The sequence below is a fragment of the Brassica napus genome, chromosome A9, assembly GCF_020379485.1.
Source record: "Brassica napus cultivar Da-Ae chromosome A9, Da-Ae, whole genome shotgun sequence".
Classification (NCBI taxonomy): domain Eukaryota; kingdom Viridiplantae; phylum Streptophyta; class Magnoliopsida; order Brassicales; family Brassicaceae; genus Brassica; species Brassica napus.
The window spans coordinates 18,067,762-18,090,677 of NC_063442.1; the positions used below are offsets into that span (position 1 = coordinate 18,067,762).

The window sequence follows — 22,916 nt, forward strand, 5'->3', positions numbered from 1 at the left end:
TGAAAAAAGAAGACCAGACTTCATTAGAGTGAGCGCACTAAAAGAAGTGTAAATTTAAGTCACATTTAAACAGCTCTTATCGATTGTTTGAGCTACAAGCGAACCATTTTTGGCACTAGAGATCATATTACATACTGAAGCAGATGGATCCATCCCTGAACCAATCATCTTCTCAACCAAATCCTCAGCTTCTTTCATTTTCTTTTCTTTACAAAGAACGTCAACCAAATAACTATAGCTAGCAACATTTGGAGCCAACTCTTTATCTCCCATCTCTCTCAGCAACCTCAACGCTCTATAAGAACTACCTTCCCTACAATACCCAAGAATCATCGTATTGTAGATCACCTCGTTAGGTTCTACCATCTTCTCGACCATCGATCTAAAAAGCCTCGATGCTTCGTTCATCTGACCTTTGATGCAAAACCCGTGAATCAACACACTATAAGTATGAACATCCGGAACTAATCCTAAATTCTCCATCGACGCTCGAAGCTGGATCGCTCTCTCCATGTTATCAGACCGAGCAAAGGTATCAATGAGAATCGTGTATGTAACTTTCGAAGGTTTAATCCCTCTCTCTTCCATCTCCTTAACAATCTTAGCTGCTCCTGAAGTATCTCCCTTCTTACAAAACCCAGAAACTAGAATATTATACGAGACTACAGACATAGACATACCTCTAGACTTCAGATCTCTGCACAAACTCAACGCCTTTCCTAACTTCCCCATGTTACAAAACCCATCAATCAAAGTGTTGTAAGTGATCAAATTCGGGTTGATCCCATCGCTCATCATCTGTTCCATCAATTTACAAGCTTCACTCGCATTCATCTCTCCACACAACCCACCGATTAAAGTATTGTAAGTAACAACATTACACGAAACCCCTCTCTCGCGCATTTCGTCGAACACTTTAAACGCGTCTTTGGTCCTTCCGTCTTTACAAAGCTGATTCATCACACAGTTGTAAGTGTAGAGATTGGGTAAAACCCCATCCTCCTTCATCTTCTCGTACGTCTCAAACCCTTGTTTCTTAGCCCCGTTCTTGAACAACCCGTGAATCAAAACCGTGTAAGTACGCTCATTAGCCACTAACCCGATCGTCTCCATTTCGAAAAACAAAGCTTTGGCCTTTTCGAGCTCTCCTTTCTTGCAACACCCGTCGATCAATGTCGTGTAGATAACGACGTTTGGTGAAAACCCATTTGCTCTCAACTCCCCAAGAAGGTGAAAGCTCTTGTCGATTTCACCAGATTCGCAACATGCTTTGATCGCGATCCCGAAGCTGTACACATCGAGAACGACTCTCCCCTTGTTCTCGTTGAAGAAACTCCAGAACTCGTCGAAAGAAGACGACCCAGAAACGAAAGTTAAGAGATTGTTGAAGCAATTCGATCCGGGGACAAGACCCTTATCGATCATCTCGGTGAAGTAGGAGAGGGCGGAGTCTAGGGATTGAGATTGGATGTACGCGTTGATGATTACTTCGTAGAGTCGAGAGTTGGGTTTTGAAGTTTCTGAATGTGTTAAGTACCGTAAGAGCGAGGAAGGAGTGAAGGATTGGGAGTGGATTCTTCTGGTGATCGCTTGAAGTAGGAGATATTGAGCGTGCGGGAGTAAGTTTCCAGAGAGAAGGAGATGAAGGAGGACTGAGAATGATTCGTGTGTGTGTTGAACTCCGTGAAGATTGGATGAGTTCAAGAGAGAGAAGGCTTTCAGTGGAGGAACTTTGATTAGATTCGCTAGGAGAATGAGTGTTTTCTGGGCTTTCACCGCCATAGGGTTTACGTTTAAACGCAGAAACTTTCAGGAAAGAAGGTGAAGAAGACAAAGGAAGCCATGTTTTGAGGTTAATTAAGCAAGAGCATTTCTGAATTTTTGAGGTGAGTCTACTGACTAAACCATAAGGTTTGGATTAATTAACCCAATGGGTATAAATGTATATTTACCTCTTTAATGAAACCTATTTTTGTGACTTTGAGTCTTGAATGCTACTTTAGGAACAAAAACTTGGTTTAGTGCTATCCTAGTCTTTTTCTCTTTTTTTTTTCCAATTAAAATAAGCCATTTGCAGGAAAAATATACAGTAACTGAAAAATTTGCAAAAATAGAAAAGCCCAAAAAAACATGGTTGTCAGAGATTTTATCTGCAAGTATTTTACCATTTGTCCCTTTCATTAATCAGGTAATATAAATATTTATATAAAGAATCAACATATATTATATATATATATACACACGTAATGATATATGTATAAATTGAGAAGATATTTTTATAAACGGAAATATACTTATATTTATTTACATGTAATGTCTTCACCTCTAAGCTTTAGTTTGTTGTTCTGCCGTTGCGTTTCTTCCGATCACTGGTGTTCTTATGATCAGTTTATCTTTTTGCATGTTTCCGTCTCACCGTTGTCACCACATCTCTGCCGCACCATAGTGGTACCGTGTCCACGTTTTTTCTTCTCGCCGCCGTCACATCTACATCGTTCGATCGTGGGCGCACAAGATGAGGCTTAGGCCGAGAGGATTGAATCGAGTAGAATGATCTTAAGTAAGCGGTCAGTTTGCACATCTTGGGCTGGATCGGGTGATGCGGTTCGAGCATGATGAATCGAGCGGTTGGATCTTCTCAATTCTATCGATGCAAGTTCACGGCATGGATCCATTTTTGTTGTTTTTGCAAAACTAACCCCTGCAATTTTGCATTATTCTGTGATTATTTTTCTTGATTTAATTAGCATTGTTATATTCTGATTTATCTATATACTTTACAATTTAGCTGGTACTTAATTTATATTTACCGGCTATTTTGATCAGTTAATGGTTGTTATTTGTATCAAATCGAAACAAAAAAAATAAACTCTCTAATAAATCACAAAACATATGATTAGATTTACATGTTCGGCTAAACATAAAATTAACTTATTAACAAATCACAATACAAATGATTAAAATTAGATGTTTAGCCGGTTAACATTGTACTTGAATTGTTTTTGTTATTGTTAGCCGGTAATATATACTAATTGTCCCGGCATTGTTACAGTTAGCCGATAATATATACTAATTATCTTGACATTGTTATAGTTAGCCGGTAATATATATTAATTAATGTTGTAATTTGTGAAATAGCCGGTTAAGATTTTCCTTGACTTTTTTGGTTATATTTAGCTGGTAATATACATTAGTTATCTCAATATGGTAACTTGAATTGTAACACTGAAACATCTAAGACTATGAGAACCATTCGGGAAATTCTTCAAGGGTTTGACATGTAGAATCTGAAAATCTGGACCGATTCGTGACACTTTTTGTGCACTTGGAAATATTGGGGCCAACTCAAGAATATCCAAAGATGGAGGGCTTGTGTTGGAAAACAGAAGAAATCATCATTCTTGCTCGATCTCTTCCGTAACAAGACAGAGACGGCGAGGATGAGCACGACGGCGAGGATGAGCACGACGGCGACGCTTGAATCTGAGCATGACAACCTCAGCAGAGAAACACGGCGGGGATGATCCGGTGACTCATGATAGACTCGATGATTTGCGGTGGAGAAGAGGTAGCTTGAGGTAAAGACGTTCAAGGTAGCTTTGTTTTTATTGGACGACAGAGATGAACAGGGAAAATGTGAAAAAAAATGAGATTGAGAAAGATTAGAGATGGTTATGACAAGAAACCAAAGAGATTGAGAGAGATGAGAGATTGTCTGGACGGAGAAACCAAAGAGATAGAAAGAGATGAAATAGTTTATTTCAAAAAGAAAAATGTATTGATTGTAGTGGTTAGGGTAGTCTCTCTCTCTCCTCATACGTGATAATAGAATATAACGATTTGCAAATGTATTATATCTTAGGTTGCAATGCAAAAACATAAGGATAGAATGGACATTAAAAAAATACACATCATCTGAAAAGTCAAAGTTCCGTCTGTACAAATATGCAAGTTATGTTTGTATAGGAGTCCTAATTTCTCAATTAAAATCATTCATAATTAAAATACTAATATTTATATAGAGCTGAAAACAAAATAAAATATCTACATAAACAAAAATCCATAGAAAGAGGCAATTAGAACCCACATGATTTAAATCTGCACCGGATGATTTAAGGATAAAATAAAATTTATTCCACTACTAGAACCAAACAAAACAGTTAACAAATATGAAGCATGAGCATATAACATAACTACTAGCAATCTTTAAAACTAAGCAAGCCAATAATCGAGAGTTACCGCTGCTGTCCATAGCCCACCACTCAATAACCTCCACCTCTGCATCCAAATCATGATTTATCGTTGTTTCCTCGTCCGCCGAACGATAAGACCAAAAACCGGAAGCTTCAAAACTCAACAAGGAGAACCGTTACTCAGTCCATACACCTTGGAAACTGACGTAAAGTAATCAAAAATGTCTAATTCCTTACAAAGAAACTCTCCCAACACACTAAGAAGATGAAGTCTTGCCAACCGAACCTCTTTGGTATCAAACTCAGGGAAAGAAACCACGGCAAGCAACCATTATATACATTTCCCTAGAAGAAAGACTGATAATACAAATGCCATACTCCATACATCAGATCTATAATTGAACATGTCCAAAAAAAGACGGCAACAACCTTCACTAAATGAGTTCCATTTCCTAATTAGTCTATCAATCTCCAAAAGATAAGTCTGCCTTTAAAACCAACATTATCAACACAAACACAACATAAAGGTCCAAAAGATTAGCCTTACGTTCATGTCTCACCTAAGTCATGAAACTTAGCCATAAAACGGACAAATATGCAGCGGACTTTGGCTACAGCCTCGAAACCGAAACAACGCTTCCAGGGGTGCCCATCTCCAACCATTAATTGGATCTAAAGCATCGCCAACGGTATGTTGAGCTCTGCCATGTGACTCGAGCTGTCGCCGAGAAAGAAGTTTCACATATCTGAAAAAGACTGAATCTGACGAAGCCATTCAGTCCTAAACGCCGACCCTCTTCACCGTCGTCACGCCGTGAGTCTCGCCATTGCTCCATGTAAAGCCGTGATCTTTTCCATCGAAACAAAAATGGATAACGTTTTGTCAGCCATAGAACAACGAGCATCATGACAAAAGATTAAGCAAAGGTGAAGAGAGCAAAAGAAAATAAGATAGGGAAAAGATTGGAGCCTCCAAGCTCCTGCACCGACAAAAACACTGGACCGGAGCTAAGCTTCTTTTCAGAAGCGGCGGCGAGCTGAGAGAATGTGGTGTCAATTTCTTTATATCTGGAGGAAAGAATAGCTAGAGGTGGGTATTCTCATACCCATTTGAATTCAGTTTGGGTGTATTACTGTTTGGGAATTAAAGATTTTCGGTTCATTTAGGTATTCATTCATTTTGGTTCAAGTTCAAGTTCGTTTTGGATCTTTTCATATTTGGTTTAGATTGGATAATCTGTTTATATTTTTTTTTTTAAAATATAAATGTATATATACTTTAAATTTTTCAAAAAATTTAACTAAAAATGATATATTACATATAAATTTGAATTATCTATATCAAAATACCTAAACTTAACATCTAAACTGGTTTGAACATTTGGACAGATAATTAATTGATATTTTAAGTATTTTTGATGTTTAAATATTATTTAGCTATTTTAAACATTTTTCGACTATTTATAAATATTTTCAAGTAAGTATTTTGGACAATTTCAAATGATCTTATATATATATATATATATATATATATATATATATATATATATATATCTTGTATAGCTTTCTCTATATTAAAATAATTGGATCGGGTTCGGTTTTAGTTTTCTAAATACCAAAATTTTAAATTCATTCGGAGTTAACCAAGTTTGGTTCGAATTTTCACATTACGATTCGGTTCGTTTTTTTTTCGAATTCGAAATCTTTTTGTTCAGCCAGGGACTACAAAACAAGTGAAGAGAGTGTAGGGGTTAAATGTGAAAACATTTCTGAATTTTCCTCACGTTATTGTTTGTTTCTCTTTTATCTCTCTCTCTCGCTAACCTTTCTAGAAATTTTTGTACGTCCAAAACTCCAAAACCTTTTGGAGCAAATCGCGATCGAACTGAGGAAATCAAGAAAGCTATTCAAATGTCAGCGACGACGACGGGACCGGATTCTGCGGCCTCTCCGCCTTCTTCTCGCGTCGGTAGGGCCAATTCCGACGGAATCATCGACACGACGCCGTTACTCCCTTCCGGCGTCTCGAGAGCCGCGAGCGTCGACGGAGAGAACGGAATTCAACGATCCGCTAGACGACAAGGCCTCAGAGAGGCAGCGAGGTTCCTTCGTCACGCTGGAAGCCGGAGGATGATGCGAGAGCCGTCGGTGATGGTCAGAGAAACCGCAGCCGAGCAATTGGAAGAGAGGCAGAGCGATTGGGCGTATTCGAAGCCCGTGGTGTTCCTCGACATTCTCTGGAATCTCGCCTTTGTGGCGATCGGCGTCGCTGTTCTGATCCTCAGCCGCGACGAACGGCCCAATGTGCCGTTGAGAGTTTGGGTGGTTGGTTACGGTGTTCAGTGCGGGCTTCACATGGCGTGCGTCTGCGTTGAGTACAGGAGGAGGAGGTGTCGGCGGAGGAGTGACACGCGCCATGGATCTTCAGCTTCTTCGTCTCCTTCTTCGACGCAGCAGTACGTTTCGTTAGCTCAGTTGGAGGATACAGGAAGCACTAGGTAACGATTTTCGTCTTTCAACATTTTTGGATCAGATTTGATCTTGAAGCAGCAGAGTTTCTTGGTTATATAATATAAAAGCAATTGTGGAATCTTGGATTCTAGGTTGATGTTAGTTGATGCTTATTGTACATGTGAATCAAAATGCAGCTTCCCTTGTGCTGTGTCCACGTTTAAGTTAGACTTGTGGTTGATTTGATGTGGAAGTTACGGCGTTTGTAGGTTATATGCAGGGAAGCAACTGTATGTACATTGATCAGTGTGGAATCTTGGTTTATAGGTTAACGTTAGTTGATGCTTATAGTATCTGTGGATCAAAATGCAACTTCTCTTGTGCCGTGTCAACATTTAGGTTAGAAGATATTGTTTGGCTTTCTTCTTTTGGTGAATATTGATATCAGCTTATGTTCTTGTAATGTTTAGAAGTTCATACTTGATGTAGAACATGGTTGGAACTGATCTTGCGTCAGAGTCTCAGAGATAGTTTAGGCGATTTTGATCCTTCTTTGTTGTTAGTTTGAGTTTTCTTTCGTTCCCATACGACTCTTTTTGATCAATGCGGAATCTTGGCTTCTAGGTTAAAGTTAGTTGATGCTTATAGTATCTGTAAATCAAAATGCAACTTTGTTTACCTTTCTTTTTGGTGAATAATGATATCAGCTTATGTTCTTGTAATGTTTAGAAGTCCATGCCTGATCTTGTGTCAGAGAGTCTCAGAGATGGCCTAGTCCTTCTTTATTGTTAGTTTGAGTTTCCTTTCGTTCCTATATGACCCTTGTTGATAGTTGATGTTTAATGGTCGCAGTAATTCTGCAAAGCACCTTGAATCAGCCAACACAATGTTCTCGTTTATCTGGTGGGTAATCGGATTCTACTGGGTATCTGCTGGAGGCCAAACATTATCTAGTGACTCTCCTCAGCTCTATTGGTATGTTTTTTTCTTTGAAAGTTGGATCGTTTGGGGATTTTTTTTGTTTTAATTTGTAACTCTGGTGTGCTTTTTGAAACTTGCAGGCTGTGTATCATATTTCTTGGTTTCGATGTTTTCTTTGTTGTATTCTGTGTTGCACTGGCTTGTGTTGTGGGCCTGGCTGTTTGCTGCTGCCTTCCATGTATAATTGCAATCTTATATGCCGTTGCCGACGAGGTTATCTCTCTTCTATTTTCATTCCCATAACAATCATATAGTTTAGATCCCTCGTTCTTTCATCCAAATAAGATCAGTAAACCCTACTCCGAACTGGTGCAAAACAGGAGGGAGCATCGAAGAAGGACATAGATCAAATGCCGAAATTCAGATATAGAAAGATTAGCAACGATGAAAAGCTCCCAGGCGAAACTACAAATCGAGGAATCATGACGGAATGTGGAACAGATTCACCTATCGAACGCTCGCTTTCTTCAGAAGACGCGGTACTCCTCCTGATAATAGCCATTTTCCTGTGATATAAACAATGTCTCAAAAAGTGTTTAGATTGAGAAGGCATTGCTTTCTTGTGATTCTTATGCAGGAATGCTGCATATGTCTGTGTGAATATGAAGACGGAGTCGAACTAAGAGAGCTACCTTGTAACCATCACTTTCATTGCACTTGCATCGACAAATGGCTTCACATAAACTCTCGTTGCCCGCTTTGCAAGTTCAACATCTTGAAGAATGAAAACGAAGTCTAGTTGATCATTCGTGGGATCAATACCAGAAAGCTTTCAGGTAAAATGTAAAAACTCTGGTGCTTGTTTAAGTGTTTGTGCAGTTAGAATTGTAGATCAATGTATTGTGTATTACATTGAACTAGTGAGAAACATGTGAATTCATCCTTGGACCTGTTTTTTACTTTGGTGTGAAACATAAACTTTGTGTTTTTGGTTTTTATTAAATAAATAAAAAAAATCAAAATTTTATATGGGGAAGCGGTCACGAAACAAACGGCTGCGTCACGCCGTTACTGAACATGCAAACGAAACTTGCAAGCTAAACGAAAAACTTGCAATTGCAAGCTAAACGACGTCGTTGTTGGTCAAAGAAGTGTGTCGTCGTTATGTTAAATTTGAATTCTTCAAAAGCAGCATTAATGGAGTTGCCAAAACAAAAGTCAGATAGATGGGTAAAAAATAAAATATGAAAAGAATCTTTGTGTAAGGACGTTTTGGTCAATTCTGATAATTACTACTCGTGCGTGCTTTTCCGCGCCTCCCCTCCGCACCCCCAAAACCTCCCGAAGCTCCTCTTTCTTCTTTGATTTCCATTCCATGGGAGAGGAGGACACCCAAGTTCGCTAAAGAAGCCTCCCTTCATCAATTTCAAGATCTAAGAGCCGATTTGTTTTCGTTTTTGAGTGCGAGGATGAACTCTCTGTTGGAGCGTTACAGGAACGATCGACGCAAGCTCATGGAGTTTCTTATGTCTTCGGGTTTGGTAAAGGAGCTCCGTTCCCCTTCTGGTTCCTCATCTACTTCTCTCTCTCCAGCTGATTTGGATGCTCTCAGCGCCGATTACGTCTTGGATTGCGTGAAATCAGGTCGGCTTACATGTCCTGAAGAAAATTTCAAACATATTTTTTTTTTTCGCTGAGGACACACACAGCACATCCTTAGTTAGTGTCTGTTTTCAAAAATGAGTTAAGCTTGTCCCATATTGTTCTTTAGCGAAATAGATAATCTATTTGTGGACTTTTTCCGTCTGATATGGGTTCTAAGCAGTTAGGGTAATGAGGAAAGCTTTCTTTTAACAGCAACCATCTGCATCATCAATTTATATATAACCTGTTGCTGAAACACTCCACAGGTGGTGTCGTTGATGTCTCCAAGGCCACAAAGAAATACAATTTTGAGTCCTCATACCCCGTTACGGTAACTAGCTTGATTATTCTTTGTTTGGTGAGAAAAACTGCATTCTAAATGACATCTACCTAGTTTGAGTAGTAAACACTGTCAAATTGTAGATTGGCAAATAGATTGTATCATTATTTGTAGGTAGATCAGTGATGATTCATGTGGCTTAAGCTGTTGATGTAAAACACCAATGCCTTTTGTTGATAGTAACCGTTTAAAGTGATTTTTTTGCAGATGCACTCTGAGTCTAGAGATTCCTATTTTCTTGTATCGAGTCCAGATGCAGCAGGTTCTCCTCCTCGTCGTTTACCTCCCCAACCGGTTAACATGGAAAACTCCAGCAACAATGGTCACGTTGATTCTTCTAATACTCGTTCACCTATAGACAACTACACATTTAAAGAGGAAACACCTGACATCAAACCCATGAAGCCTATCAAGATCATCCCTCTCGGCTTGCCACCCTTGAGAACAGGTATTTCATTTGACATTCTGTCCTAGCGTTTCCTTTTGAATCTTGATTTAACTTAGTTTCCATCTTTTGAGTGAACTGATACATGGTGTTAGGAATTTTGAAGGGTTGTCGGATGATGATTTGCGAGAAGCTGCTTATGAATTGATGATTGCGTCTATGTTGCTTTCGAGGTACTTGCTCTCTTTCTTTATTCCTTCATATATGTTTATTCGGTTCAGACCTCCATCTATTTTGCCGATCGATCTGTGTTGTTTTTCTTTCTTCTGCACATTCTTATGGGCTTGTCATGAACAGTGCTGATGCATATCCTACTCAGAGAAGAAAGATGGAAAAAGGCTCAAAGCTTTTGTTAAGTTTGAAGAGAAAGGAGAAACCACAGCTACAGCCTCAGACCTCTAATGCTCACTCAGAGGTCATCAACATGATCCGTGTCCAGATGCAGGCAAGCATAATCAATATATTTAAAAATGATACGTCCTAGGGAACCAGTAGTTATCTGACGTAGTTGTAGTAGAGAAGGTCTTCTGGTTATACAAAGAAACTTTTTAATCTAACTGAGAATTAGCAACTCCATTTCTCAAATGTACTTAAGTTAGATACTTAGATCACATGTGCTACTGTAGAGCATGTTTTTTAATCAGTGTTTGTTATTGCTTTAATAGATTTCATCAAAGATGGATACATGCATACGAAGAAATCTGGTACAATTGGCTCAATTGAGGACAGGTGAACAAATTGATCTTCCACAGTTAGCATTGGGGCTTTTGGTTGGTATATTCAAATCAGATTTTCCTAATGAAAAACTCTACATAAAGTGGAAGACTAGACAGGTGATCATTAGCTTCATATCTCCCTATGAAACTGCTTGAGATGTTACATATATTTCTTGTTTTTGGGTTTGATATTGATATACTATAATATCATGCAAGTCTAGCTGTCATTCATCCTGGTTCTGTGCGATGAGATGTTTTTCTTATTGCTCTTTTAGAAACAAATACCTAAAGTTAGACTAAGTTAAAGTTAAAACGTAACATGTTTACTAGGCAGATGCTGCTTTTGTGGTTTTGTGTCCCTTGCATATTGAATTCACTTCTTCATCACCCTGCTGTTCTGTGCACTCAGTATCTTGGAAAGACAATGAAAGAGTGCTTGTTTCAGCCATTAAATTAAGTGCTTTTTTCTAATTTCAACATAGGCTAACCTACTAGAAGAAGCTCTCTGTTTCTCACGTGGCCTGGAGAAAAATGAACGAGCAACTTTGAGAAAATGCCTTGCAACGATTAGAGAATCAAAGGTGAGTACTATATTTGTGGTTTATGTGTTTCATAGCCAGAAAATTCTCATCTGGTGAAATGACTTAACAGACTTATCTTTCTTGAATCTAAAACTATTTTGGCTGTATAGGAATGGGACGTTGTAATGTCTTCTTCACTGCGGATTGATGTTCTATCTTCTATAAGGCATGTGGCATCAAAGTTGTCATCACTACCAGGGCGATGTGGAATTGAAGAAGAAACTTATTACTGGACTGCTATATATCACTTAAACATTAGACTCTATGAGAAATTGTTGTTTGGCGTATTTGATGTTCTTGACGAGGGTCAACTTATAGAGGTAGATTTTCTTACTTCTTGTTTTTTAAATCTTATCATTTGTCACACGCAAATTTGTGGCTCACTTCAAATGCATATCAGGATGCCTCATCAATGCTTTTCCATATGAAATCAATTTGGTCGACATTGGGCATAACTGAGAACCTACATAATGCAATATATGGATGGGTTCTCTTTCAACAGGTATGCCTTTACGTCAATTGGTTTACTTATTGTTTAGTCATCTGCCTTTACATATATGGATGGGTTCTTTTTTGCTATTTGATTCTTGCTGCCGTTGCATGAATGTTGCATTTATAATTTATACCAGACGAGAGTTTAAGGGAGCCACAACATTTACTCCATTTCTGTGAAGTTTGTGAGCACAGGTGAACCTTCTCTTCTAGGAAGCGCAATTCAGGAGTTACAGAAAGTTACTGAAGAGGGCAACCCGAAGGAAGATCTTTATTTAAGTCGTCTAGTATGTTCGAGGCAAACCATTGGAGCTGACATACACTTAAGTGTCTCCAAGGCAATTTTCACTTCAGCTAGTGCTTGGTGTGATGACAAACTTCAGGACTACCATCTACACTTTGGTAAGGTCAGTTCTCGATCTGTTATAACGTCTGAATATGTACATAATTTTGCGGATTCTTTTCAAATTTTCTGGCTAAGACTCTTATATGTATATCTGGTTAGCGTGTAAGTTGCTATTTTTCCTGGTAATCAAGATCGCTGGATTTATTTTGCTACTTCCTATTTTCTCAAATGAAATACCTGTATCCATCTCTCTTGTATAAGTTTCTTGATCTTCTATGTCTCCTCAGAAACCTCGTGATTTTGGAATGCTTGTCAGCTTGGCATCAACGGTTGGACTTCCTCCAGCTGACTGTATGAGAACTGAGGTTGGCATTTCTTCTGTTTGCTACTACATCCATTTCCATTTTTCAACAACCTTTTCTTTTGCCTTTTCCAAATTATTTATATCCAGTTGAAGCTCACATGTCTTAGAAAAGTGCTGCATGCATAATTCTCCTTACTGGGCCCTTACTTACAGTTTTAATTACCTTTTTCCTTTTGATATTGATATTTGCGTAACTCCATGTGCTTTTCTGCAGTACAATTAACTAGCCATGTCTAGACATTTTTTTGGCATAACTATACGTTTTATGCGTTAAGTGTTAGGTTGTAATGAAAAGCATTTTTAGCTGGGTGTAGAAAGAAGAAATGCATTATCTAGTGTGGGCTTGTGATGTGGAGGAATGCTCCAGTGATCATTGTTGATACGATATTAATTTCTCTTGCAGCTTATCAAGCTAGACACATTGAGTGATGATGTTGGTGATAAGATACAGGCCTATGTTCAGAATTCTATAAAAGGTGCATGTGCCAGGGTGAGCCTTTATCTTGGTTATCTCCTATTGCTATATTGTGTTTTATCACTCAGTTATATCATGTATGCATATTCTTAAATCGATATTTTTCCCCTCCCAGGCTGCACATTTTGCGTATGTGAAATCTCATGGTGAGCGCACGCATGCTCTAGCTCTGCTTGCAAATGAACTGAGTGTCATTGCAAAGGCAGAGATCAATGAGTTTGTCCCAGTTTTTTCCAAATGGTTACCTGAATGTATGATGATCTCGGCCATGCTGCTGCATCGGTTTTATGGAGAAAGACTGGTTTGTCTCTAAGCATTTCAGTACTTAAAGAGTTTATAGTTTGTCTCTGGTATATGTATTTATAATTGATCTTTTTTTTTACTTGAACAGACGCCTTTTCTAGAAGGCGTTTCATCCCTCTCTGGTGATGTTAGGAAAGTAGTTCCTGCTGCTTATATGTTAGAGGAAGCGTTAACTCAACTGTATAATTGTCATAGCAAATCCAAGTTGCACAAACCTTACCTTCACAAGTTGAAGAATTACGAGGTTACTGAAAAGATAGCTCTTGTATGAATTGAGTTTCAGAACATAACTATATCAGTTCTCAGTTTTATGGTTTGTGTGCAGATAGAAAAGGCTGTCAAACCAGTAATGCTGGACTGGCTTATATCTCAACATGATCATATCTTGCAATGGACTAGGAGAGCTTTTGAAATTGAGGTTATATTCTTCGCATAATATTTCCATGTTTATTGCGGTTGACAGTTGATAGACTTTAAAGTTTGGTCATAGGGGAACTTATTTAATAGATCACTTAAACCTCATCTGGTCAGTGTTGAGAAATTATAATGATTTTTCTATAAGCAGGAGTGGGAGCCTGTATCAGTTCATCAAAGACATGCTCCATCAATCGTTGAAATATTCAGGATCATAGAAGAGGTATATTTATATTCTCATGACATCCTTTATGAGGAATAGTGTGCTAACTGTAGTAGCTTAAGAGCAGCCTCATACATATAAAACGAGTTTGCGTTGCCTCTGGAATTACATGTTGGTTTTGTTTAAGTACTTGCTTTACTGGTAGTATGATTCTGTCTACATTTATTGTTAGCACTGCATTATTTATTTTCAATTTTTAGTTTCTCATTTCACTTTCTTTGCAGACTGTGTCTCAGCTGTTTGGTTTACATCTGCCCGTTGATATCACACATCTTCAAGCTCTTCTCTCGATAATTTACCATAGCTTGGATACTTATCTTCAGAGAATTTACGATCAACTAGGTACTGACCAACTCCACATCTTCACACAGTTGTTACCGAGTCTTGTACCATGGAATTTTTATTGTAAAACTCTTTTAAGTGATGTCAGAATCCAGAGACACATGCTTGACCAGGCTTTTATGTGTCTGGTAGTACTTGCAACATGTAGAATATTGATGTGGTGTTTCTTTGTTTTGGGGATTGCTTGAGACTAACATTTGAGTATATATATACATATAACAGCCTAACGGTTTCAATACTAACAGTAAGCGTGTGTCTGCAGTTGACAAGAAGCTTCTATATCCGGCAGCCCCTCCTTTGACTCGATTCACAGAGGGTGTTATGCCAGCAATGAAGAGAAAGTCGCTCGAGTTTGCAGAGCCAGATAATAAAATGGTTACGAAATTGGATGAACTGACAATACCGAAACTCTGCATAAGATTGAATACACTCTGCGTAAGTTTCTCTTTACAATCTAAAACCTTTGTATTTTTTTTCTCTGTGAAAACTAAACAAAACGACTTTTTCTTTGTCTGTTCTGTGTTGATAAAACCAGTATATTCAGAAACAAATCAGTGCAACAGAAGATGGCATAAGGAAATCTTTGACACTTGTCCGATCCTCTCTTGACAAGAGATCAAGTAAGCTCATCCGTCAGGGACTGGAACTTTTTGTCTTCTTTTTGGTTGTTGCCGGGTGTTGAAATGTGCATTGGTGGATCCATTTGATTTGTATGATAGAGATCGAGACTGACGAAGCAGAAGAGGAGAATTCGTTGACGCATAGTGAAGCTGTTGATGAACTCTTTACTACCACCTATGACAGCCTCAGGGAAACCAATGCCAATTGCATAACTAAAACCCGTGACCTAATTGGTAAGCTTATAGAAAGTCTCATGTTCATCTGCTGTAGTTTGGATTTTGAGATAAACTGAAAAAGTGTCCAAACTGAACCAGTTCCCTGCAACCTTAAGCGTCAGAATTCTAATTGTCTGATTGAATAATCTTCTTACTCACAAAGACGATAGAATAGCATTTTTATACTATCTTGCAGACGTACAAATAAGATGTGTTAGAAACTTATCTGCCATTATCTAAGATACTCATGAATGAGCCATACGTACACATTTCTTCTTTACTGGTATCACCTGAAGATGACAGTGATGTTTAATGGATCTTATCACTTTAAGAGTTTGCGTTAAAGAGGACAAAGAACTCAGTTAATCTTGCTTGCTTTCTGAATTGATTGATACTCTGTTAATAGGGGCAAGAGTGATATTCTGGGATCTGAGAGATATGTTCCTAGTACAGTTGTACAATGGCACGGTCGAAGGCGCCCGCTTGGAAAGATTACTCCCTCACATTGATACCGTAAACAAAAAATTCATCACTTTCTCTGATTCACCCCTTTCTACTAAGCATGAACTGACATTGACAAATGCATTTGCACAGGTGCTTGACAACGTATGCAGCTTGAGTTACGAAGACTCACGAGACATGGTGGTTTTAAGCATCTGCAGATCCGCGTTGGTAACAACACTTCTTGAACCTTTTCACATATTTGTACAAGTAAGAAAACTTCCAACTTACTAAGACCATATGCTTCTCTTACACAGGAAGCTTATGTTAGAGTACTACTTGATGGAGGTCCAACACGTGCATTTTCGGATTCAGATATCCCTTTGATGGAAGAAGATCTCAGTATTTTGAAGGTTAGTAGTGTGCATACCTATTTTTTTGAAGTTCTGTACTATTATGCTGGAATTAGGTATCTATCTATTCATGAATATGGGAAATTCACTGACCTTTGCCATGCATTCTGGTAGGAGTTCTTCATCGCTGATGGAGAAGGTCTTCCTCGTTCCCTAGTTGAGCAAGAAGCAAAACAGGCTAAAGAGATCCTCGACTTGTACTCTTTAGAGGTATATATATCTTTCTTTCACTTTCAGAACTAGTTAGTTAGTTATTTTCCCTACTAACATCTTTCGGTGGCAGAGTGAAATGCTGATACAGATGCTAATGACTGCGAGCGAGCTGATTGACATGGGAGTGAGTTCAGAGCAACGGCGCTTGGAGGACGCACAGACACTAGTCAGAGTTCTTTGCCACAAGAAAGACCGAACCGCCTCCAAATTTTTAAAGCGACAATACGAGTTTCCTATGTCATCAGGTAAAGACCGTGAAACAACCATCTTTTATTAGCATTTATAAATAACAATTTTCATCATCATCATCATCATCATCATCATCATACAAGTAGACTACAGTTGTTCTGATCTAAAAGAACGTAATGATTCTATAACAAACATTGACATTAAACTAAAAAGAAACACTGGTTTTGTGCAGAGTATGAAGATCCAACATCGAATCTCCCTGTCTTGTCTGAAATCGTGAGAAGCACATCCACCCGCTGGAGCCAGACGAGCCAGAGTAGTTTCAGTTCCTTCAAGAAGAAGATTCAAGACGCAACATCAGAGATCAGGAACAACTCAGGATGGTAGGAGGGTCTGTGTTATTTTTGTACGCCCAAATGAATCTTTGTTCTCATAAACTGTGAAACATTCAGTCTCTTTGCTCTGACAGCCAAACACTGCTTCAATTTTCTGCTCGTGTCAGCTCAATAGCTTTGTCTATTCAATGGAAACTTTCTTTCAGTTACCGAGTTCAAGCCATGGCCCATTATGCTCATCAGAGTTATCCTCCTCCATAGGCTCTGACTTAACATCAGAGCCTTGCTCTCCTCCCTCTTGGTTACTCCCTTCTCGTCTCTCATCATCCTCTTCCTCTGCAGTAACCACCTCGTCTCTCCTAGCTCGCTTTGCCCCAATCGACACCCCGAACAGCCTCGGCGTCAGATCCTCATCTAGCTTCAGACCAATCCCTGTCTCTACTCCGGAAGCCGTTGCCATATCTTCACCCATCCTCTCAGGCATCAGATCCAAAGCTCTCCCTTCCGGTGCACAATCAGTCTGACCGGACGTGAAGTTCGACATGAGCGTGTAGATATTCGAGTACAATCCTTTAAGCTTTGTCAGCTCTTGACTCAACTGAACATTCTCTTTCCTCAGCCTTTCGTTCTCCTCAGCCAGCTCCGGCGCGGTGGTGCAGCTAGTCGTCCTCTGAAGAACCACACCAGCCTGTCCTCCTCCTCCTCCTGAAGCTGCCGCTGCAGCAGCAGGTGATGAGTTAGACGAAATCACCTGTTCTTCTCCAGAGTTGGACGGAGAGACAGCGTGGGGTACGGCCGGAACAGCGGCAGCAACGTTAACAGCTGCCGCGGCAGCTGCAGCAGCAGCGGCGGCCATGGCAGGCTGAGAGATTTTCCGGCGTTGGATATCACGTAGGAGGATCTTCTCGCCTCTCCGGAAACAATCGTTAGAAAACTCCCAACGATCCGGAACTACTTTTCGAAATCCCTAAACCGAATTAAACCAAAAAAATCAGAATCACTATCTAAACCGATAGCAAGATTCAGACAAAACTAAAAATGGTAAGAAAATAGTAACTCACGTAAGTGTTGAGCTGACGGACAAAACTGGAGAAGTTGTTGTGTTTGAAGTATTTAGGAAGAAGATCTCTGGCGAACTCAGCTGGTCTCCACACGATGAACGTTGATCCGTCGTCGTTCCACGAGATCAGATCGTCGTAAACCGGATCGTCAACGAGCTGGTACGTTTTAGTTAGAAACGGCGTCGGAATAGACCTCTGTGAATCTCCTCCACCGACAGGGCCACATCCACTGCTTCCGCCGCTGTTCCCGGCGCTACAACCACCTCCTCCGCCGCCAACTCCGGCAGCCGTTGGAGTTTCTCCGGTTTGTTCGCCCGGCATGAGTTTTAGATCCGCACAGAAGCCGAACTTTTTCCTCGGTTCAGACCTCTCCCAATGCGCAAATTGAAGATTAGATTGTGAACAAACGAAATAGATTCACAGACACATTAAACACTCTGGGAAGAAAGACAAATCTATTTTCACCAACCAACAAGGAGATTGATACAATCCAGACAGAGTCCGTGACGAATCTCAAACATGTGAGAGAGAGAGAGAGATTGCGGAGAGTTCTTGTCTTTATAAGTTCTAGAAGGTTCGGGCATATACGGATTGATAAGAAAGAGAGAGGGAGAGATATGAGAGCGAGACAACAGATCGGAAGTTCCAGAAGGAAAGAAAGAAAAAAAAAATTAAAAAATAGAAATGAGATGGAGGAAGAAAAGGGTAGTATAGTAATTAACAAAGTGAAGGGGGTCCACAAGAAAGGAAGAGTATAGGAATGTGCGAGAAGAAAGAGCGTAGGTGGGCCTCCTCTCTCTCTCTTTCCAGAAGTTTCTTCAATTTTCTTTATGACCTTTTCATTCCACGAAACGTTAAATACGATACTGCTAAAGCGATAACATATTCTATAGTTAATGTTAGTGGAATAAGTTTCGGAGTCGAGTTTAATATCCTTATTTGACTCTCTTGTTTTTTTTGTGATGTTACATGAACAAAGAACTCCATTTTCTATCATGCAAACTAAGGCCAAGAGAAAAAATGAATGAATCTATATATATAAAGAAAGCATTGTATCTCTCCTGAGGGCTCCACGTCGGATGCCACGTCGGAAATAGAGTCTCTCTCGCGCTGACACGTCAGATCCGCAGCGTATCATTTAAGTGTGATCCGGTTGTTACGGGCTTGGCATTTGGGCTTCATGCTATGTCCGTACGCGGCCCGACTACCACAATCTCCTCCTGGTAGAACCCTAATCATCCTCTACGCTCGCCTTCGTGATCTCCGCTCTCCTTCGATCGGCGCAGCTGCGCTCCATCTTCTGTAACGGTTCTTCGATAATTAATGGACTTAAATCGTCTTAAATCACCACTGCGAAGCTTCCTCCTGCGCTGCTCCTCTGCTATAAAAAGATCTCACCGGTACGTATCGCGTTACCTACACTTTAGTACTCTCACGACTCATTGATACTCGAATCTGACCCACCGCTCAGTTTGCATTGCGGTTGTGTCAGCGATCTCTTCTCAATGCACAGATCATAGTGGCGTTGTGTCTTGCAGCGGCGATTGATGATGTGGAGGATCCGGTTCGGTTAAGGCATGTGTTTCTTTCTAGGCTGAAGAGAGGTGATGAATCAGAAGATGAACAGACCTGACTTTGTAGGTATCATAATTTTTCAAGATCTGTAATCGTATTATATTTTTTCTGGATTCGTAGTTCATTGGCCCAACGTTAATTGGAAAGGTGAGTGTTACCTTGATTTATGTTTAACGCTTCGAGTTTGTTCCTAAAGCTGTGTTTTTTTTTTTTTTTTTTTTTGTGCGACTTCCTAAAGCTGTGTTTTTTCTCCCTCACATTCATGTGTTTTTTGTTGCTGTTGTTTCTTGCAGTATCCAACTCAGCATACTTTGATTGGTTGGTTCCCCTCTCATATTCATCATCAAATTGCTTTCTGCAGTCTCCAAGTAAGCTATGAACATCTTTCAAGAATAGTACGTTACTTTTACTTTGAAAATTTTCAATCCTTTGTATCAGAAAGTAGTTACTAATTTGCATCTTTTGTTTTCAAGTCAAATAGTCCTAAGGAGAAGAAGAGATACAGCCATAAACAAGCATTGGATATTGACGATGCAAACACCGTCTCTATCACCATCAATCATCTGCCACCTCCAATCAGTTTAGGACTTTACTAGGATTCTGGAGTTAAGTTTTTGGTTAGACCATTTTTTTTTTTTGTTTGCTTGCTATGTGATACTTGATGTAATCTTTGCTTGAGACTGCTCCTACTTACGAATTATATGATTCCAGTCACTGTGATGTGTTTGCCTGAGTGTGTTAAACACGTCCTGTCTATTTCTATAGCAATGTGATACTTGAGAAGAAACGTTCTATGTTTTATGTTACTAAAGTGATGTTGAAGCTTTGTTTCTTTTCTCTATTTCAACCTTATATTTGAGTCTCTCTCTCTCTCTATTGTTCTGCTCAGTTATTTTAGATGAATATAGTGTATGTATCCTTTCCTTCTTTATGCTTAGAGTGTTTTCATCTTTACTTGGACAACTATCTGCAGTTTCATGTTAGAATATCTTTATACACCTTGGAGAGAATCCTTTTTGAATCGCTGTTTCCTTCAAAATGATAACCTAACATTCTTCTATTTACTTCATTACTTGTGGTGTTACATGCTCAGCTTCTTAAAGATTGCGGCACAACACCAGCTACACCGGTTTAACTTAGGAAAGCATCTGAAAACCTGGAAACTCCTCAACGTGGAAAACAATTTACATCTTCCCAGTTTGATTCTTGGATCTCCAGTTACTCTGATGTAGTGTTTCACTTGGATGAGAAAACACCTGAAGCCTATGGAGAGGAGGTTTCAGAGCAAACTCCTAGCAGGTGAAGACGTGCCAGATGTTACTTTTCTCAGCTAGATTCTTACATAACTTAATAAGTTCTGAACGTTTCATGGATCTTGAATTTACTCTTCTTTTTTTTTTTCCAATATCAGTTGCATAACGTATTCCCAAAACAGTGCAAAGATCTCCACTGGATATAGCCATGCTGGTGAAGAAAGCTAAGGAAGCATTGGTGCTGCATTCAGGGATGGGGTGGATATAACTAGGCACCAAGTTGCCACTGACAGCAACGGGAAAGAGAAAGTCAGTGCGGTTTGAATGTGATTTTGATCAGTCTTACTTATATATAGGTTTGGGGTGTCATTATTATGGAAACGAAAGGGCGCAAGTAAGGATTTTAGTCATACATCATTTTTCTCATAAGTCCATTTTCCACACACCCTATGGGCTTATTAGCGGAGGTTCTATTCGTTTTGTTCGCTACACGCCATCCAAAATGAACCTAGAATTTATTTATATATGCTAAATTATCATCTAAAAAAAAGTTTGACGATAATTTCGTTTGATAAAATATGTGTAGTACAGTGGTTATTGAAATATAATTTTTGTATATATTGTAACATATGTATAACGTTTGATTTAAAAATATTCAACAGATACATATTAGGGCAATTCTTTAAAATAGCTATTTTTAAGTTTTTGTTACAACAATAGCATTCAAAAAATAAAATGATCAAAATAGATTTTTTTTAATTTTTGAAACTTTAAATATTTATTTTTTATTTTTTAAATTTGAAACTCTATCTCCAAAACTCCACCTCTTGATTTTAAACCTTAAATCTAGATTATTAATCCTTGGATATAAGTGCATATTTACTTTTTAATAAAATTTATTTTGGTCATTTTCCTATTTGAAGTTTATTTTTGTGAAAATAAAATAAAAAAGGCTATCCAAAGAAAATTTTCATTAAAAAACCACGTAAAACTTCAACATATATAATATATTATACGCAACGACTTCTAAACACAAACATTAAAATAAAATGTAATAAATTTAATCTACATAATCCCTCCACACCTAAAGATTCTTAACAGCTATAAAAATTCTAATACATTTATGTTGCAAATGCTAACACAAAACGCATGCAATCAAAATACACAATAAAATTGTCATACAAATCACACATAAGTTATATTCTGTGCGAAGCGCGGATCGATCCTAGAACGTTTATAGTTGGTTCAACCATGAACCAGTCAAGTAGTCTGATTGGATCCATGCTAGGTAAAGTTTACTGTTTTACATAATTAAAAAATATATTTCAAAGAGAGTAAGAAATCAAATAAATATTAAAAATAAATATATCTCAAAGAGAGTAAGAAATAAAATAAATATTAAAAATATATAAAACATAAAATAACTTATATGTTAAATCTCAACTGCAATTCTGAATAATACCACTACCAGTATTGAAAAATGTAAAATAATGACATAATAAAATGTTTTTATTTTGATAAACATATGTTTTTAAATAAAAATAACAAAACTAAATAATAAATAAATTTTTAAATTATTTATAAATTATTAAAATAAATAAACATATATTTTTATAGCATAATTATTATTTTCAAGAGAAATTAAAATATTTTTTATTTATAAATTATTAGTTATTTTCAAAATTGTTAACATAATAAAAAGTTATTAGTTATATTTAAAATTGTAAAGACTTTTAAAATATATTAGAAATATGCATTGATGTAAGAAAAGTAAAATATAGTTTCATTTATACAATTTCAATAAACCTATTAAAAAAGTTAGCCAACAAAAAAAGGAAAGCTGAATATTAACACAAAAACTACATAAATAATATTAATGATTAATATATATTATTAAACTAAACATTTAAAAATTTAAACAAATATTAAAAAGTATAATAAAAGTCCCGCCCGTAGGGCGGGCCGACCCTAGTGATTATATATACTGTTCTCTTTAAGTTTCTCTATAGTATTGGTATTTTATATATTCTTACAAGAAAAGTGATATAAGGCCAAGAGAAAAAATGAATGATTCAAAAGTCTACAGTAGGTTGAGAATTTTTTCACGTCTCTTGTAAATTAAAAGTGTTCGTATTTTCATCAATATTAAATTCAAGTATTTATTATTATATTGAATAACTGATTTTTAATTAGATAAAGTCATGTGTTATTGGTCGTTTGTAAATTATGTTGTTATTTTAATATTTTTAGATACAAATATTTTACTAATCAGATGTCGTTCAGAATATTTTAAATGCTGGAATTCTATATAAATTCGAATAAATTTTATTGAATAAATAAATAAAACCTG

The 22,916-nt window shown here is 37.9% G+C and overlaps 4 protein-coding genes and 1 long non-coding RNA gene across 13 annotated transcripts; 3 read left to right on the forward strand and 2 right to left on the reverse strand.

Moving 5' to 3' along the window:
- LOC106422286 (pentatricopeptide repeat-containing protein At4g11690-like) lies at positions 1-1,894 on the reverse strand. The gene has a single exon (XM_013863100.3). It carries the CDS (start codon positions 1,780-1,782, stop codon positions 55-57), a length of 1,728 nt encoding a protein of 575 aa, XP_013718554.2. The 5' UTR covers positions 1,783-1,894; the 3' UTR covers positions 1-54.
- Positions 1,895-5,955: 4,061 nt separating this feature from the next.
- On the forward strand, positions 5,956-8,594 carry LOC106422396 (E3 ubiquitin-protein ligase At4g11680-like). Its single transcript, XM_048740829.1, has 5 exons — positions 5,956-6,691; positions 7,497-7,619; positions 7,706-7,838; positions 7,946-8,104; positions 8,203-8,594. The coding sequence occupies exons 1-5, from the start codon at positions 6,105-6,107 to the stop codon at positions 8,362-8,364; spliced, it is 1,164 nt and encodes a 387-aa protein (XP_048596786.1). The 5' UTR covers positions 5,956-6,104; the 3' UTR covers positions 8,365-8,594.
- Positions 8,595-8,828: 234 nt separating this feature from the next.
- Positions 8,829-16,886, forward strand: LOC106422299 (protein unc-13 homolog). Of its 2 annotated transcripts, XM_022689902.2 has the most exons (26): positions 8,829-9,209; positions 9,476-9,540; positions 9,757-9,997; positions 10,101-10,167; positions 10,292-10,439; positions 10,660-10,827; positions 11,193-11,291; positions 11,402-11,611; positions 11,692-11,793; positions 11,966-12,190; positions 12,417-12,494; positions 12,897-12,983; positions 13,084-13,269; positions 13,360-13,515; positions 13,597-13,689; positions 13,837-13,908; positions 14,133-14,250; positions 14,513-14,685; positions 14,786-14,870; positions 14,970-15,104; positions 15,493-15,599; positions 15,681-15,758; positions 15,845-15,940; positions 16,055-16,150; positions 16,224-16,398; positions 16,575-16,886. In XM_022689902.2, the coding sequence occupies exons 1-26, from the start codon at positions 9,035-9,037 to the stop codon at positions 16,727-16,729; spliced, it is 3,390 nt and encodes a 1,129-aa protein (XP_022545623.2). In that variant the 5' UTR covers positions 8,829-9,034; the 3' UTR covers positions 16,730-16,886. The 2 variants fall into 2 exon arrangements, with proteins under 2 accessions (XP_022545623.2, XP_022545624.2); XM_022689903.2 differs by lacking the exons at positions 8,829-9,209; positions 9,476-9,540 and having other exon boundaries at positions 9,764-9,997; positions 10,090-10,167.
- On the reverse strand, positions 16,404-18,459 carry LOC106422375 (heat stress transcription factor B-2b-like). Its single transcript, XM_013863165.3, has 2 exons — positions 17,739-18,459; positions 16,404-17,644 (listed from the first exon to the last, which is right to left on the reverse strand). Exons 1-2 carry the CDS (start codon positions 18,057-18,059, stop codon positions 16,880-16,882), a joined length of 1,086 nt encoding a protein of 361 aa, XP_013718619.2. The 5' UTR covers positions 18,060-18,459; the 3' UTR covers positions 16,404-16,879.
- Positions 18,460-18,778: 319 nt separating this feature from the next.
- LOC111213795 lies at positions 18,779-21,120 on the forward strand. 8 transcript variants are annotated; one of them, XR_007316423.1, is made up of 6 exons: positions 18,809-19,138; positions 19,210-19,375; positions 19,607-19,681; positions 19,787-19,918; positions 20,407-20,612; positions 20,725-21,120. It is a non-coding gene; the product is annotated as an uncharacterized LOC111213795 (long non-coding RNA). The 8 variants fall into 8 exon arrangements; XR_007316419.1 differs by having other exon boundaries at positions 18,810-19,138; positions 19,210-19,379; XR_007316421.1 differs by having other exon boundaries at positions 18,812-19,138; positions 19,252-19,375.
- Positions 21,121-22,916: the final 1,796 nt, after the last annotated feature.

Coding starts and splice junctions, on each gene's coding strand:
- LOC106422299 (XM_022689902.2), top strand. CDS start 9,035: ATGAACTCTCTGTTGGAGCGTTACAGGAACGATCGACGCAAGCTCATG. Junction 11,794..11,965: donor GATGGGTTCTCTTTCAACAG/GTATGCCTTTAC, acceptor ATTTCTGTGAAG/TTTGTGAGCACAGGTGAACC. Junction 14,871..14,969: donor CTCTCTTGACAAGAGATCAA/GTAAGCTCATCC, acceptor TTTGTATGATAG/AGATCGAGACTGACGAAGCA.
- LOC106422396 (XM_048740829.1), top strand. CDS start 6,105: ATGTCAGCGACGACGACGGGACCGGATTCTGCGGCCTCTCCGCCTTCT. Junction 7,620..7,705: donor GACTCTCCTCAGCTCTATTG/GTATGTTTTTTT, acceptor TGAAACTTGCAG/GCTGTGTATCATATTTCTTG. Junction 7,839..7,945: donor TATATGCCGTTGCCGACGAG/GTTATCTCTCTT, acceptor GGTGCAAAACAG/GAGGGAGCATCGAAGAAGGA.
- LOC106422375 (XM_013863165.3), bottom strand. CDS start 18,059: ATGCCGGGCGAACAAACCGGAGAAACTCCAACGGCTGCCGGAGTTGGC. Junction 17,645..17,738: donor TCCGTCAGCTCAACACTTAC/GTGAGTTACTAT, acceptor AATTCGGTTTAG/GGATTTCGAAAAGTAGTTCC.
- LOC106422286 (XM_013863100.3), bottom strand. CDS start 1,782: ATGGCGGTGAAAGCCCAGAAAACACTCATTCTCCTAGCGAATCTAATC.